General features: G+C 38.7%; 1 protein-coding gene across 1 annotated transcript in view; it reads right to left on the bottom strand.

The window, feature by feature from the left end:
• Positions 1–15256, bottom strand: part of NPTN (neuroplastin) — a 97052-nt gene that overhangs the window by 14125 nt on the left and 67671 nt on the right. The window contains exon 7 of the mRNA XM_056572771.1: positions 566–587. Within this exon, the coding sequence (XP_056428746.1) occupies positions 566–587 (22 nt within the window). The remainder of the gene's footprint in view (positions 1–565; positions 588–15256) is intronic.

Below are 15256 nucleotides of genomic sequence, written 5' to 3'. Positions count from 1 at the left end.
TCTGATATTTTGAAAGTGTAAACGATGGAAATAAAATGTAACTTTTGTTGACATATAAGAATGTCTAATCTGTAATTTGATGCCTTTTGGAGATTTTTCCATCTTTCCTTGGCTTCTTTATGCACATTAATAACATTTTTTACCTGGGGTGCCCAAACTTTTGATCCCCACTGTGTGTGTGTGTGTGTGTAATATAGTGTAATATATATATATATATATATATATATATATATATATATATATATATATATATATACACACGGTATATCTCACCAGAGAGAAGACACAGCAAACTGCAGCGGTGTATGGGTGAACAAAGTGGCTAAAAGTTTGTTCACCTACACACTACTGCAGTTTGTTGTGTCTTCACTCTGGTTGGAAATTGCCTTATCCGGTGGTGGCATGCTGGTTCGACACTTGCAGACGCACTGGGACTCTTGAGTGCTGAATCTTTCTTTGCGCATATATATATATATATATATATATATATATATATATATATATATACACACACACACACACACAAATACGGTAGTGAGATTATGTATGCCGACTGTTTACTTACATAGGTCCAGCTGGTTCGTCGTCTGCATGGACAACCGCCAAGACATTGTGAGAAAGGGAGAAAACAAAACAAAAATTACATCAGTGAAAAGCAGAACAATATTTATACAATTGTTAGTGGAGTGACTGATGTTCACTCTCCGTACGCTTTACAGTCACTTGCATCTTAAAGCATCTTGTTATTGTAAATGATTGGTTATGTTCTTAACAATGAAGCTTAAGTCTTATAGGCCATGAAGGACTGCAACTGTAGTGGACAGATTGTTGTGATTTATTGAAACCATCTTGTCCCCTAGTTCCAGTGGTTCACTGAGTAATTTTAATGAGAAGACAAACCCAACATTTCAGTTGTAAAATCCTGCTGATTGTTTTCTTACTGTGGGGTGATGGGTGTGTCTGTGATCTCAGTATGTCTTCCCTTATCCTACTGTTAATTTATACAACAAAAACTATTGGACACAAAACTACTTTTAAAAGCTAGCTTTCTTCCTAGCTCTCTGATAAAATTGGAAATTATACTCCCCGTCAGACTTCAGCTACTTTTGTTTTAGGACCTTACACCTGCATCAGATATTTTTCTGCAATAGCCAAATTATTTTAAAGTTTCTCAGAAATTTTTTTTATTTTAGAATTAGGATTACATTTTAATGAGAATATCAAAAAACTGTAGACATTTGAAATGTTAGAAACAAGGGAATTTTCACTGAAGTCTTTAAGAAAAATAACAGCAGGATTCCACAAGGAGACTAGTGCACATGAAGCAAAAAGATGGAGAGAAGGTACAATCTCTGAAACAAGTGTTGGTACCTGCATGAGCACAAACAGGGAGTAATATGATCACATGACCTATATTACTTCCTTTCTACCTGCTGCCAACACATGAACAAAGTCAACAGGTAGCCAAAAAAGAATAAAATATTTCCAGGGGTAGGGAAATTCAAAGCAAAATAAATAAAAACTGTGCACAAACAGTCAACAAGCCTTTGTCCACAGATGTCTGGTAAACTGGCAAAATGCATTTTGAAATGGGACAGAAAAGTCAGACTGGGTAGGACTACAGCGTGCTGTATTAACGCACAAGAGAGCTACATTTACACAGAGGGCCTGAGACACATCAACCGATTTCCTAAACAAAAAATGCACAAACACGCACACACAAATGTAACACCAGTCCATTCACAAACAAGTAAACATTTCTTCTATTACGTTAAAGAGACTGTAAAGGGTTAGAATCACTGCATACTGTATAGACCAGAATAGTTTATAAATGGAACAGTGTAACCCACTACTGTATGTTTTTACTGTACATTTAAAAGCCTTGTCTAGTGACATCTAGTGCTTCTAGGCTAGAAGTGTCTTTGCCAAGAAAGCAATATGGCAGTGGCACTGCTCTGCTGGCAAACTTTTGGTCCTGGCAATAATGTGGATGTTGCATAAGCTGGATTCACACGGCTATATACTGACGCATACTGGCAACAACCCAACTCACTTTAAATGGCCCCAAAGAAATAAACTAGTGACCACACCCAGACAGTTTACTGTACATGTTTATTAAGTGGGACTCAAATGTGTGCTCCACTGTACTCTTGGGAGAGAATGATCAAAGAATGCGCAGAATGCCTCTGAAAAATAGAAGCTAGAATCTGACAGGTTGTTATGAGCAACTGCTCTTCTGTTCCTCTTCATAGGCTTTAATAAAGCTTTCCATATGTGCAAGAAATGGCCCAAACGTAGTCACTATGTAGTCAAACAAATGAACTAAGCAAAGGCTCCTATACATTTATTCTAGCAGTGCTGTTATGCTGATCAGCGGGGGTACCGGGTGTTGGCACTCTGATCAGCTATTGTGAATAGGCCATCAATATCTGTCTGATAAGTCCCTTTACTTGCCCTTCAAATTCCTTACATCGCCAACAGATCAAGCATCTGTGGAATATGCTTAAAAAAAATATATATATATATATATATATATATACTTAAATGCTTTATCTTGCATTTTACTATAATATGACATTAAATACTTTGGGGGAGATTTATCAAAACCTGTCCAGAGGAAAAGTTGTCCAGGTGCCCATAGCAACCAATCAGCTCGCTTCTTTCATTTTTAACAAGGCCTCTGCAAAATGAAAGAAGTGATCTGATTGGTTGCTATGGGCAACTGGGCAACTTTTCCTTTGCACTGGTTTTGATAAATTTCCCTCTTTGTCCCTAATACCACAGGACACCTTTAGAGGTCTCGTGGAGTCTGTGCCTCAAAAGGTCAGAGCAGTTTTGGCGGCACAGAATGGCTTAAACCATTAGAAAGGTAAATTTAATGTTATGGCTGATCTGTTTATAGATACAGTGCCTTGTACAAGTATTCACCCTCTTGGGACGTTGTGCCCATTTAGGTACTTTTACAAACTGGCATTTAAATAGACTTCGCATTTGATCGACACAACATGTGTTGTACATCTTGAAAGCGCAAAATACTGTTTGTGGCATTCCTAGCAAAAAGCTGAAGCTTAGACTGGATGGAGAATGTCTGAACAGCAATTTTTAAGTCTTGACAAAGAACATGCTTGACAAAGAACATGCTTTAATTTAAACAATTTCATTGTAGCTGTGGCTGTATGTTTAGGGTCCTGCTGAAAGATAAACCTCTGCCCTAGTCTCAAACAAAAACGGATGCAGACTGCAATAAACTTAGTGTACCAGTCAGATAAAAAAAAAAAAAACCACTCTGATATATATATCACTCACTACCTAATGCCATGTACATCAAATTTGTTTGTGTCTAGCACCTTTATTTTTATTTTTTTTACACTTTTAATTTAGCTCACTAGTCTGAATTTCTCTCAAAGGGAGGGGGCGTGGCCTCACTGTGCAGATCTCCGCCCCCTCCCTCAGTATGCTGTCTGCTCACATCTCCCCTAGCATTAGCACAACTACAACTCCCAGCTTGTCCTCACTGACAGTAGCGGGACACAAGCTGACAGTGGGAGGATTTTTCCTGCGCTCACAGCTGTCAATTAAGGAAGTGTGACCATAACATAGGTGATGATGCATGGAAACAACAGGACTAGTATGTGTCCAAGAAGGCAGGGGGCGGGGCAGTTGTTTGACTGGCTTTTTCAGTATGAAATATTGAAAATTTTCTAATGAAAGCAATTGCAAATCATATTGGTTTTGCATGCTTTACAACATAATAAAAAAGTTTTTGTATCTGACAGTGCCCATTTAAGGATTGCCCTGTATTTGGCTCCATCCCTCTTTTCATCAATTCTGACCACTTTCCCTGTACCTACTGAAGAGAAGCATGCCCACAGCACGATGCTACCACCACGTTGGAATAGTGTGCTCAGGGTGATGGGCATTATCTGGTTTCCACAGACAAAGAATTAGTAAAAACGTAAAATTGTGGTCTCATCTGACAGAGTCTCCCACCCCAGTTATTGATCTTTGCAGCAAGTCCAGAGTTACCATGGGCCTCTTTGGTTGCTTTGCTGATTAGTTTTCTCCTTACCCAGCCTTTCAGTTTGGGCAGACTACCTTGGTAAATTTTTGACTGTGCCATATTCTTTTATTTTTCTGATTGATGTTACGATGAGCTCCTTGGTCTTCATGCTGCCATTTGTGTAGTAATGCTCGAACAAACTGAGGCTTTTACGGAACAAGTGTATTTGTACTGTGATTAAACTGCACACATGTGGACCCTGTTTACTAATTATTTGACTTGCAAATAAGATTATACCATGTACCATATATCAATTATACCATGACAAAATGTAGAAAACTCCAAGGGGGGTGAATAGTTATGCGAGTCACTGTATGTTACCCTTATTGTAACATTCATAGATATACATGAGCCCTACTTTATTTACCCTTACCAGAAATGTTATATATTAGGCCCCTTAAAGGGAACCAATCAGCAGATTTTAGCATTTTTAACGCTCAACAACCAGTTATATATGCTAAAATCATTATCCTCACCATCCCTGGTGGACGTTTGTGCCCCCAGGGATGGTGAAGTCACAAAAGTCACAAAAGTCAACCCCCCCCCCCCCCCCACGGCCACCTGGCAAGTAGTCCGCAGGGCGGGGACTTCCACTTACCAGCTCGGTTCGCTGCGGCCACGTCAACGCTCTGCTCCCTAAGCAGACGGAGCAGAGCGGTGACGCGGGCGGTCATTCAAGCTGTCGGGGGGGGGGCGGTGTGGATGGCGAGTACTTTATAACTTAATATCTTCACCATTCCTGGGGCACAAATTTCCGCCAGGGATGGTGAGGATAATGATTTTATCATATAATGCGTTGTCGAGCATTATATATGCTAAAATCTGCTGATTGGTTCCCTTTAAAGTCAAGATGTCCAATTTTTTTTTTATTTATTTATTTATTTTTTTTTAACAGTTTTGAGCAAGATACTGACATTTTTTTTTTGTTAATCTGTTACTATTTTGAGATTGTATATATTTTTTTCAGTATATTTTATTATGGGGGAATCCTTCTTGCCAGAGCTGTTCTTAACAGCATTTGGTGATATGCTTCATAGCAAGCCCCATGGACAGACAATGATCTCCATTCCCTACTCTTTCTATGGGACTTTTGTAAGCACACACTGACTTGTGTAGAGGATATTCTACAGGAAGAGGGAAGCTGGACTGCTATTGTAATTTCTTTATACACTGGTATCATCTGTCACTGTAAAGCTGTGCAGGTCACTTTCCAGCAGCCACCCCATTATCATAGACAGATTAGGATGTTTCAGTTTGGTTTTAGGCTTAGAGGTTGAAACTGAAATCATTTCCTTTAACACCTTGACGACAGAGATTTTTCATTTTTACATTTTAATTTTTTATATCTACAGAGCTATACAAATGCACTTTATGGTAAAAACGACACTTTACTCTGTAGGTCAGTGCGACTAAACAAAAAACCAATTTATATTGTTTTTCTATTGTACTATAAAAAAAAAAAAATAAAAAAGTAACATTTTTGACAAAATCTGTACACTTAAAATTGTCCTTTTCTGCATTGATCACAGCATCTTAAAGTGTTAATGACAAAGAACGTCAGGATCGACACTCCCAATCATTAGCTTTAAGTGTTCTGCTACTCATTGTACGGCCTTTTCTCACCCCTATCATTTAAATTTTTCCGTATACGGGGCTGTACTGGAGCTGATTTTTTTGAACCATGTTTTGTTTTTTGGTACCATTTTTGTTTAGATTGGACTTTTTAAATGCTTTTTATTCATTTTTTCCTGATAGATGAGGTGAAAAAAAAAATCATTTTTTTTTTAAATTAGGGGAGTGGCTTTATTTAAATTACTTTTTTTAATTTGACACTTTTTTGTATGCAATCCCTAAGATTGTATTGACTGTATAATGATATGCCTATTGCAAAGCATTATACAGTGTTATTGGCTCTACAATAATACAGCCAGGATTCCATGAGTGATCCGGTACTACGGCCCCATAGGCAGGTGAAGAGACCCTGCAGAGCCATTTAAAACCATCTGACCCCAGTGATCACGTCTGATAAGCCCCCTGAGCTAACCGGCATCTATGAGTTATTCCTTTAAACACCTTGTTTGGGATTGCTGCTCCCCGTCATTAGCATTAAATGTCTGGCTACTAATTGTAGCAGACACTGATTATGAAAGTCACTTAACGCTCCAGGTTGTACATTTACACCCTGGTCCGTTAAATAATGTACATCAAGAGCGTAAATTTATGCCTGATGTGCTTAACAGGTTAAAAAAATGAAAACTTTTAGTAAGAATATGAGAATGCCTAAAATTGTCCTTTTCTGACCACTATAAATTAAAAGGAAAAATAGCAGTTTCTCACAGAAGCCAGTCAGAATATTACCTTTATTTTCTTGTGTACAAAAACTGAAGCTCCAAGATTTTATTTTAAAAATTCCCTCAATGTGTGCATCCAAATCACCATCTACAGTCAGGTCCATAAATAGAGACATCAACAAAATTTTTTACCAAAATAGATTTGAAATGAAACAAACAAGATGTGCTTTTCCAAAAAGAAAATAAATTTCCTCTGTAGTATTCAGCAGCTAAGTAGTACTGGAAGGATTAAGATTTCTTAATAGAAGTAATTTACAAATCTGTTTAACTTTCTCGCACCAGTTGAAAAAAAAGAAGAATCCACCGGAATACCCCTTTAACTGCAGATTGTCAGCTTTAATTTGAGGGTATTTAAATCCAAATCAGGTAATTGGTGTAGGAATTAAAACGGTTTACATATGTGCCTCCCACTTATTAAGGGACCGAACGTAATGGGACAATTGGCTTCTCAGCTGTTCCATGGCCAGGTGTTTGTTATTCCCTCATTATCCAAATTACAATGAGCAGATAAAAGGTCCAGAGTTCATTTCAAGTGTGCTATTTGCATTTGGAATCTGTTGCTGTCAACTCTCAAGATGATATCTAAGGAGGTGTCACTATAAGTTAAAGGGGTACTCCGGTGAAAACCTTTTTTCTTTTAAATCAACTGGTGCCAGAAAGCTAAACATATTTGTAAATTACTTCTATAAAAAAATATTAATCCTTCAAGTACTTATTAGCTGCTGAATGCTACAGAGGAAATTCCTTTCTTTTTGGAACACTGATGACATAACGAGCACAGTACTCTCTGCTGACATCCCTGTCCATTTTAGCAACCGTGCATAGCAGATGTATGCTAAGGGCAGCATGGTGGCTTAGTGGTAAGCACTGCTGCCTTGCAGTGCTGGGGCCTTGGGTTCAAATCCCACTAAGGACAACAATAAATAAATAAAGGATTATTATTATTATAATAACGTCAACAGAGAGAACTGTGCTCGTGATGTCATCAGAGAGCATTCCAAAAAGAAAATAATTTCCTCTGTAGTATTCAGCAGCTAATAAGTACAGGAAGGATTAAGATTTTTTAATGGAAGTAATGTAAAAATCTGTTTAACTTTCCGGAGCCAGTTGATTGAAAAGAAAAAAGGTTTTCACCGGAGTACCACTTTAAGCAAGCCATCATTAGGCTGAAAAGAACAAACCCATAGATATATAGCCAGAACATTAGGCATGGCCAAATGACTGTTTGGAACATTCTTGAAACGAAGGAACGCACCGGTGAGCTCAGCAACACAAAAAATATCTGGAAGACCAAGGAAAACAACTGTGGTGGATGAGCAAAGAATTCTTTCCCTGGTGAAGAAAACACCCTTCACAACAGTTTGCCATATCAAGAACACTCTCCAGGAGGTAGGTGTATGTGTGTCAAAGTCAACAACCAAGAGAAGACTTCACCAGAGTGAATACAGAGGGTTCACCACAAGATGGAAACCATTGGTGAGCCTCAAAAACAGGAAGGCCAGATTAGAGTTTGCCAAACGACATTTAAAAAACCTTCACAGTTTTGGAAAAACATCCAATGGACAGATGAGACCAAGATACACTTGTACCAGAGTGATGGGAAGAGAAGAGTATGGAGAAGGAAAGGAAGATGATCCTAAGCATACCATTTCATCAGTGAAGCATAGTGGTGGTAGTGTCATGGCGCTGCCAACGGAACTGGTTCTCTTGTTTTTATTGATGCTGTGACTGCTGACAAAAGCAGCAGGATGAATTCTGAAGTGTTTCGGGTAATATCTGCTCATAATCAGCAAAATGCTCCAGAACTCATTGGATGGCGCTTCACAGTGCAGATGGACAATGACCCAAAGCATACTGCAAAAGCAACCAAAGCGTTTAAAGGGAAAGAAGTGGAATGTTATGCAACAGCCAAGTCAATCACCTGACCTGAATCGGATTGAGCATGCATTTCATTTGCGGAAGTGAAACTGAAGGGAAAATGCCCCAAGAACAAGCAGGAACTGAACACAGTTGCAGTAGAGGCCTGGAAGAGCATCACCATGGATGAAACCCAGCAATATCTGGTGATGTCTTTGCGTTCCAGACTTCAGGCTGTAATTGACTGCAAAGGATTTGCAACAGAGTATTAAAAAGTGAAAGTTTGATTTATGATTATTATTCTGTCCCATTACTTTTGGTCCCTTAAGTGGGAGGCACATATGCAAACTGTTGTAATTCCTACACCGTTTGCCTGATTTGGATGTAAATACCCTCAAATTAAAGCTGACAATCTGCAGTTAAAGGCTTATTCCGGTGGAATTATTATTATTTTTATTTATCAACTGGTGCGAGAAAGTTAAACAGATTTGTAAATTATATCTATTAAAAAATCTTAATCCTTCCAGTACTACTTAGCTGCTGAATAGTACAGAGGAAATTATTTTCTTTTTGGAACACAGTGCTCTCTGCTGACATCTCTGTCCATTTTAGGAACTTTCCAGAGCAGCATATGTTTGCTATGGGAATTTTCTCTTACGCTTGACAGTTCTTAAAATGACCAGAGATGTCAGCAGAGAGCACTGTGCTCATGATGTCAGCGTAGAGCTCTGTGCTCCAAAAAGAAAATAATTTCCTCTGTAGTATTAAGCAGCTAATAAGTACTGGTAGGATTAAGATTTTTTTAACAGAAGTAATTTACAAATCTGTTTAACTTTCTGGCACCAGTTGATTTAAAAAAAAAAAAAAACAAAAAAAAAAAAAAACAAAACACTGGAGTACCCCTTTAAAGCACATCTTGTTGTTTCATTTCAAATCCATTGTGGTGGTGTATAGAGCCAAAATGTTAGAATTGTGTCGATGTCCCAATATTTATGGACCTAACTGCATATCAATATAAACACTAACTGGCTTAAAAGGAAATTTATCTCCAAGATTTTGTTTTTACAGATTAGAACCAGATACTGGAACATGTACATTTTTATTATCTGTTTTTTCTGACTAGTTTTTCGGTTCATTATGGCGGCTGTTTTTGCCCCATTTTTTTTTTTTCATCCACATAACTATGGCATGTTTTTGCAAGTTAAGTTTTTTTTTTGGCCTTATTTTTGTAGTACATTCACACACAAAAAAAAAAAAAAAAGTGATCCAAAATTTATATTTTTTACATTTTGTTATAGTCATTTTAACAAAAACAGCAGAAAAACGTCACATGGTACATCTAACCTGTATTTTCATGGGAAAAACAAAAATATAGCACTGACATAAGTATTCAGACCCTTTACTCAATACATAGTTGAAATGTCTTTGGCAGAGATTATTATCAACACATGGTCAAGACACAAACAGGGGGGGGGGGGAGAGAAGGAGAGCAAGAGAGAAGGAGATAGAAGGATAGAGAGAGAGAAGGAGAGAGAGAGAGAGAGAGAGAGAGAGAGAGAGAGAGAGAGAAGGAGAGAGAGAGAGAGAAGGAGAGAGAGAGAGAGAGAGAGAGAGAAGGAGAGAGAGAAGGAGAGAGAGAGAGAGAGAGAGAGAGAGAAGGAGAGAGAGAGAGAGAGAGAGAGAGAGAGAGAGAGAGAAGGAGAGAAGGAGAGGAGAGAGAGAGAGAGAGAGAGAGAGAAGGAGAGAGAGAGAGAGAAGGAGAGAGAGAGAGAGAGAAGGAGAGAGAGAGAGAAGGAGAGAGAGAGAGGAGAGAGAGAGAGAAGGAGAGAGAGAGAGAGAAGAAGAGAGAGAGAGAAGGAGAGAGAGAAGGAGAGAGAGAGAGAAGGAGAGAGAGAGAGAAGGAGAGAGAAGGAGAGAGAGAGAAGGAGAGAGAAGGAGAGAGAGAGAAGGAGAGAGAGAGAGAGAGAGAGAGAGAGAGAGAGAGAGAGAGAGAGAGAGAGAGAGAGAGAGAGAGAGAGAGAGAGAGAGAGAGAGAGAGAGACTGTATGCTTGATTGGAAGAGAGAGAATTTTAAATTTTATTTATTCTACCTATTGTGCCTTGAGGTTTGCACATTGGATTTTAAAGATTTTCTGCCATTCTTCACTGCAGATCCTCTAAGGCTATGTTCACATGGTGGAATGTCTGTATGGAAAATTTCCATGCAGACATTCCAGTGTCATGCTAGGACTTTTCTGAATTGTGCCATCTCCTAAACAGCATTGAAGTACTGCACGGACTTGGCAAAAAAAAAAAAAAAAGACATGAAGAATTCTTTCTGCAGACGCTGGAATCTGAATTTCCGCAGCAGAAACATCTGGCGCAAAAATTCTGCCATGTAAACAGTGCAGCAAAATACCATTGAACTCAACAATGCTGCTGCAGAATGTCCATGCAGAATATGCATGCTAAATTCCGCATGGACATTCTCCCGTGTGAACATACCCATAAGGTCTGTCAGGTTAGGTGGGAAGAGTCCGTCAGCCGCCATTTTCAGGTCTCTCAGGAGATGTTCAATAGGGTTCAAGTCAGGGCTCTAGATGGGTCAATCCTAAGTCACTCCCATGTTGTCTTGGAGTGTGCTTAGAGTCATGTTTGAAGGTGAGCGCACTTCGGGTAAAAATTTTCATTAAAAATATCTGTACTGTGCACCATTCAGCTCTAACTCAACCCTGACCTGACTTCCTGTCCCAGCCACTGGAAAACCCCCCTACAGCATGATGCTGCCACCACTATGCTTCACTGTAGTCATGGTATTGGGTCAGGTAAAGAGCAGGGCCTGGTTCCCTCCAGACATGATGCTTACAATTAAGGCTAAAAACTTCCCTTGGTTTCATCAGACTAGAGAATCTTATTTCTTACAGTTTGAGAGTCCTTTAGGTAATATTTTTCAAACATCCAGGTGGGCGTTCATGTGTTTTTTACAGGGAAGATGCTTCTTCCTGGCAATCCTGCCATAAAGCCCAGATTGGTGGAGTGCATCAGCGATGGGTAACCTATGGAAAGCTTCTCCCATCTGCAAACAGGATCTTTAGAGCTCAGCCAGAGTGACTACCTTTCTGACCAAGTCTGACCAACAATCCTGTCTCGGAACTCTACAAGCAGTTGCTTCCACCTCAAGGCTTGTTTTTTATTCTATTATAAATTGTCAGCTTTGATACCATATGGGTGTCTCTTTCCAAATCATGTACAATCAACTGTACACCTTGATTGGAGTCACCTGTGGTAAATTCAAACATTTCAAAAGAAAATAAGAAATGGAAGCACATGGGTCTGAATACTTATGTCCATGCAACATTTAAGTTTTTTAGTTTTAATACAATTGCTTAATAAATTGAACATTTTATTTTAACATTCTCATTTGTTAAAAACTCCAAAATTTGCTAAATTTTACAGTCTCTGCTTCTAGGAAAGATAGTCTTTCCACACAAATTAGCCAATAGCTCACAATTACAATGTCTACTTTATGTTGGCATTATTTGGTAAATGTCCTACTTTTTTAGGAGGTCAGAGGGCTTAGAGGCTTTGCAGCAAATTTCAAAATTTATGAAAATTTACAAAATCTATTTTTGAAGGGAACCGTTCATTTCTGAAGTGGATTGAAGAGGCTTGGATGCTCCCTTATAGCAACCCATTTTAAAAACTGCACTCCTGAAATATTCACAGCAGGATTTATTGAATTTTTTTTGTAATTGAGACTGTTATCCCCTTAAGTGACTTGAAGCTGCGATCTTCTGATCACTATTATACTATACTGCAGCGTATATGTACTGACGCATTGCATAACTAACTGTTAATGTTACACTGGCATGTAGCGTGTGAAGCTAAATCTCAGAATATACCATAGCATTATTCCCAATAGGGCTGCACGATATGGGGGAAATTTGCGAATGAAGGCCTGAATATTGAGATTTCATGACGCGATATAATAAATAAATGGTGAATCCCCCCCCCCATTTCATGTCCAATCTCCATTTCACATCTAGCCACCTATTTTATGCCCACTGCCCATTTCACATCTCTCCCTTGTCACATTCCCCAGTCACATTCCCCCCTCCCCCTTCCCCCTTCCACATTCTCCCCTCATGGTCACATCTTACCCCCGCCCCCCGATGTCACACTCTCCCCCCATATTCCATACCCCCCTTCACAATCTCCCCCATGTCACAATCTCCCAGTCACCCCCCCCACCCCCATCACAATCTCCATCCCATGTCACAATCTCCGATCCACTCCCCCCCCCCCCCCCAAGTCACAATCTCCCAGTCACCCCTAACCCCCCCGCCCCATCACAATCTTCCAGCAAGTTTCCCCGGTGGCCACATCGCTATATCACAAAAATCATTATTCGATTGCTTTTGCGATATTTATCGTGCAGCCCAAATTCCCACATAGGAGTAAACTGACAGGCAGTTGAGAACTGAAGACTTATACAAGCCATCTCGGTGGCACAGTGCCCTGCAGTGCATCACAATTGTGGATGCCATGATCATTAGAAACCTCAGCAACTAAATGGTTAAAAGGCCAGGATCAGGGGTTGCTCCTGTTTAGCGGTTAAAGCTAAAGCTAATAAAGACCTATAGAGAAAAAGTTTTTTTTAAGGTGTCCATAGCGGTTACATTTCTCAATGTGTCAAGCCGTGATATGCACTGATCACCACAATATTGATGGCTGGACAAGGCTCCAGAAAGTCCTGTAGACTGAAGTAAGGAAAAGTATTGTTCTGTAACCTGATGATATTAGGGGCAAGAAAATAGCTATAAAAGGGGAACCTGTCAAAGTGATGACACAATCCAGTCTGCAGGTGTCAAATTATAGAGCAGGAGAAGATGAGCAGATTAAAATATAGTTTTATAGAAAAAATTCCAAGATAACTTGTCATTTATTTATGTAAAGATTTATGATGGGTCTGAGCTAAGTTATCATGTGGGTGGTCCTACTTAGTGACTGACATCTGCATACAGATTAGGACAGTCCACATGACTACTTAGCTCAGAATGATCATAGACAAGAATAAATAAAACTTTCCACACAAAAAAAAACTATATATCAATCTACTCAGCTCCTACTGCAATAAGTCATGATGCCTACAGACTGGACTATGTTTTCAGTGTAAAAGGTTTCCTTTCAGTATGAATATTTATGAATGTCACAATAGATTCTTTACAGCAATTATTTAAATATAGAAATGCAAAGTTAATATTTTACTAGCAATCTGCATTACGACGTGACCTAAACCATGTGATTTATTCATTCAGACTGTGTCCCACCTTGATTGCTAGAAAAGGGAACAGATTGAAGGCAGTGTCAAGGCATGTGTAACACCCATTCTACATAAATTATAACATCTCAGTTATATGTGCTCGAATTAGTGAAATATAGTATGGTGTAACAGTACATCTTTTTTCCAAGCCACTTCAAGATGAAGAATTCAAAGTTTTGAAAACTAATTGCAATCTACCCTCAAATTCTGGAACCGCAGTTGACAGCAGATAGATGCTGTTTATTACTACCCATTAGCCGCTCTGAACAAAACTCTGTGCTGATAGATTTCATAATATATCTTTATAGAAGCCAGAGCTTGTTTTTACCTAATACAGAGCTCTAAATTGTCTTCTGATGGAATTAACTGCTATTCAAACTTTTGGAATATTTAATTAATCCAATGCATCTAAAAAAAAATAAGCTTAAGTAAGTATCTTACCATTCTGTGTACAGAGGGTCTATGCAACTTATAAAAATAAAAAAAAAAACCTTGTAGTCATATGTTACACCATCCAGGTGCCTACAAACTCTGTGATTCAGAAGATTAAGTATAGTAATTCAGATTCTCTGAGCTCAAAACCAAAGCTCTGACCCTATATACGGTAGATGTATCTGAACATAAAGTTAGGAATTCTTGCTCTGACATGCCAAGGTGGGTTGAGCAAGATTGGTTTTGTGCAACTATGGTATTTATAGAAGTTCTAGACCCAAACCCATGCCAAAAACAGAATGTGCTATGGCATAATTGACCCTGTATAAAAATAAGTGTTAGGAAGGAGATGGGGAAAGTAACATTACAAAAATATATATTTTTTTTCAAACCAAAGCAAGGGAAAAAACAAGAAACAAGAACTAAAACAAACTGAAAATTAGTCGTGAGAGTGGATGAGGGAAAACTTCAAGTGTTAACATCATGGGCTTGAGCAATCCCAACAACGGAAGCGAGATTAGACAAACTGGAAAAGCATGCAGAACTCTCACTTACCACCATAATATTTAAGGTTTGATGCAATTGAAGGGGGGAAAAAAAAAAAGTCACAGTAACCGACAAGTATAATTAGAGAAGCTGCCTCCCTGGATTTCCCCCTCCCATCCAACAAACTAAAGAAAAGAAAATTGGATAAAAAATAAAATGTCATAGGAAAATAAAGACACAAAGTGGCGGATTCGTTCTGTGCTGCTGAGAAAAAAGGCAAGCAAAATGTGAAGTGGATAGGAAGCAATGGTGAAAGGAAGAGCAGGTTTAGATACAGGCAGTGCCCACTCTGACCAGCAGGATGCACTGAATTCCCACTAGAAAGAAATCCTTTATAAAAGGCATCAAGAACTGCAGTGCATCATGATGGAAATGTCCATTTGAAGGATAATCCCCCAACACACTCACACCCATGCACACACATTATCTTGGGAAAAGATATTAAAGCTGAAGAGTTCAGGCCTCTGGTTAACATCAAGAAAACTATGACTCCATAACTGAACAAACAGGTTTGTTTAACTGGAAGTAGCTATACCAGAGGGGTGAAAAAAGCAAAGGTAAATTATATAAATAATTGAAGTGCTCTATTTACTTTCACATTCATTTTTTTTTTAAATAATAAAGTTGACCCAAGAGAAATTATAAACAACATAAAGCTAAAATAACATGCCTCAGTTTTAGTGAGTCTGTATGGAACTGTACAAGAGA

This window comes from Hyla sarda, chromosome 4 (assembly GCF_029499605.1).
Source record: "Hyla sarda isolate aHylSar1 chromosome 4, aHylSar1.hap1, whole genome shotgun sequence".
In the NCBI taxonomy this organism is placed as follows: Eukaryota; Metazoa; Chordata; class Amphibia; order Anura; family Hylidae; genus Hyla; species Hyla sarda.
Note: the sequence above shows the minus strand (reverse complement) of the source record. Positions and strands in the feature narration are given on the sequence as shown.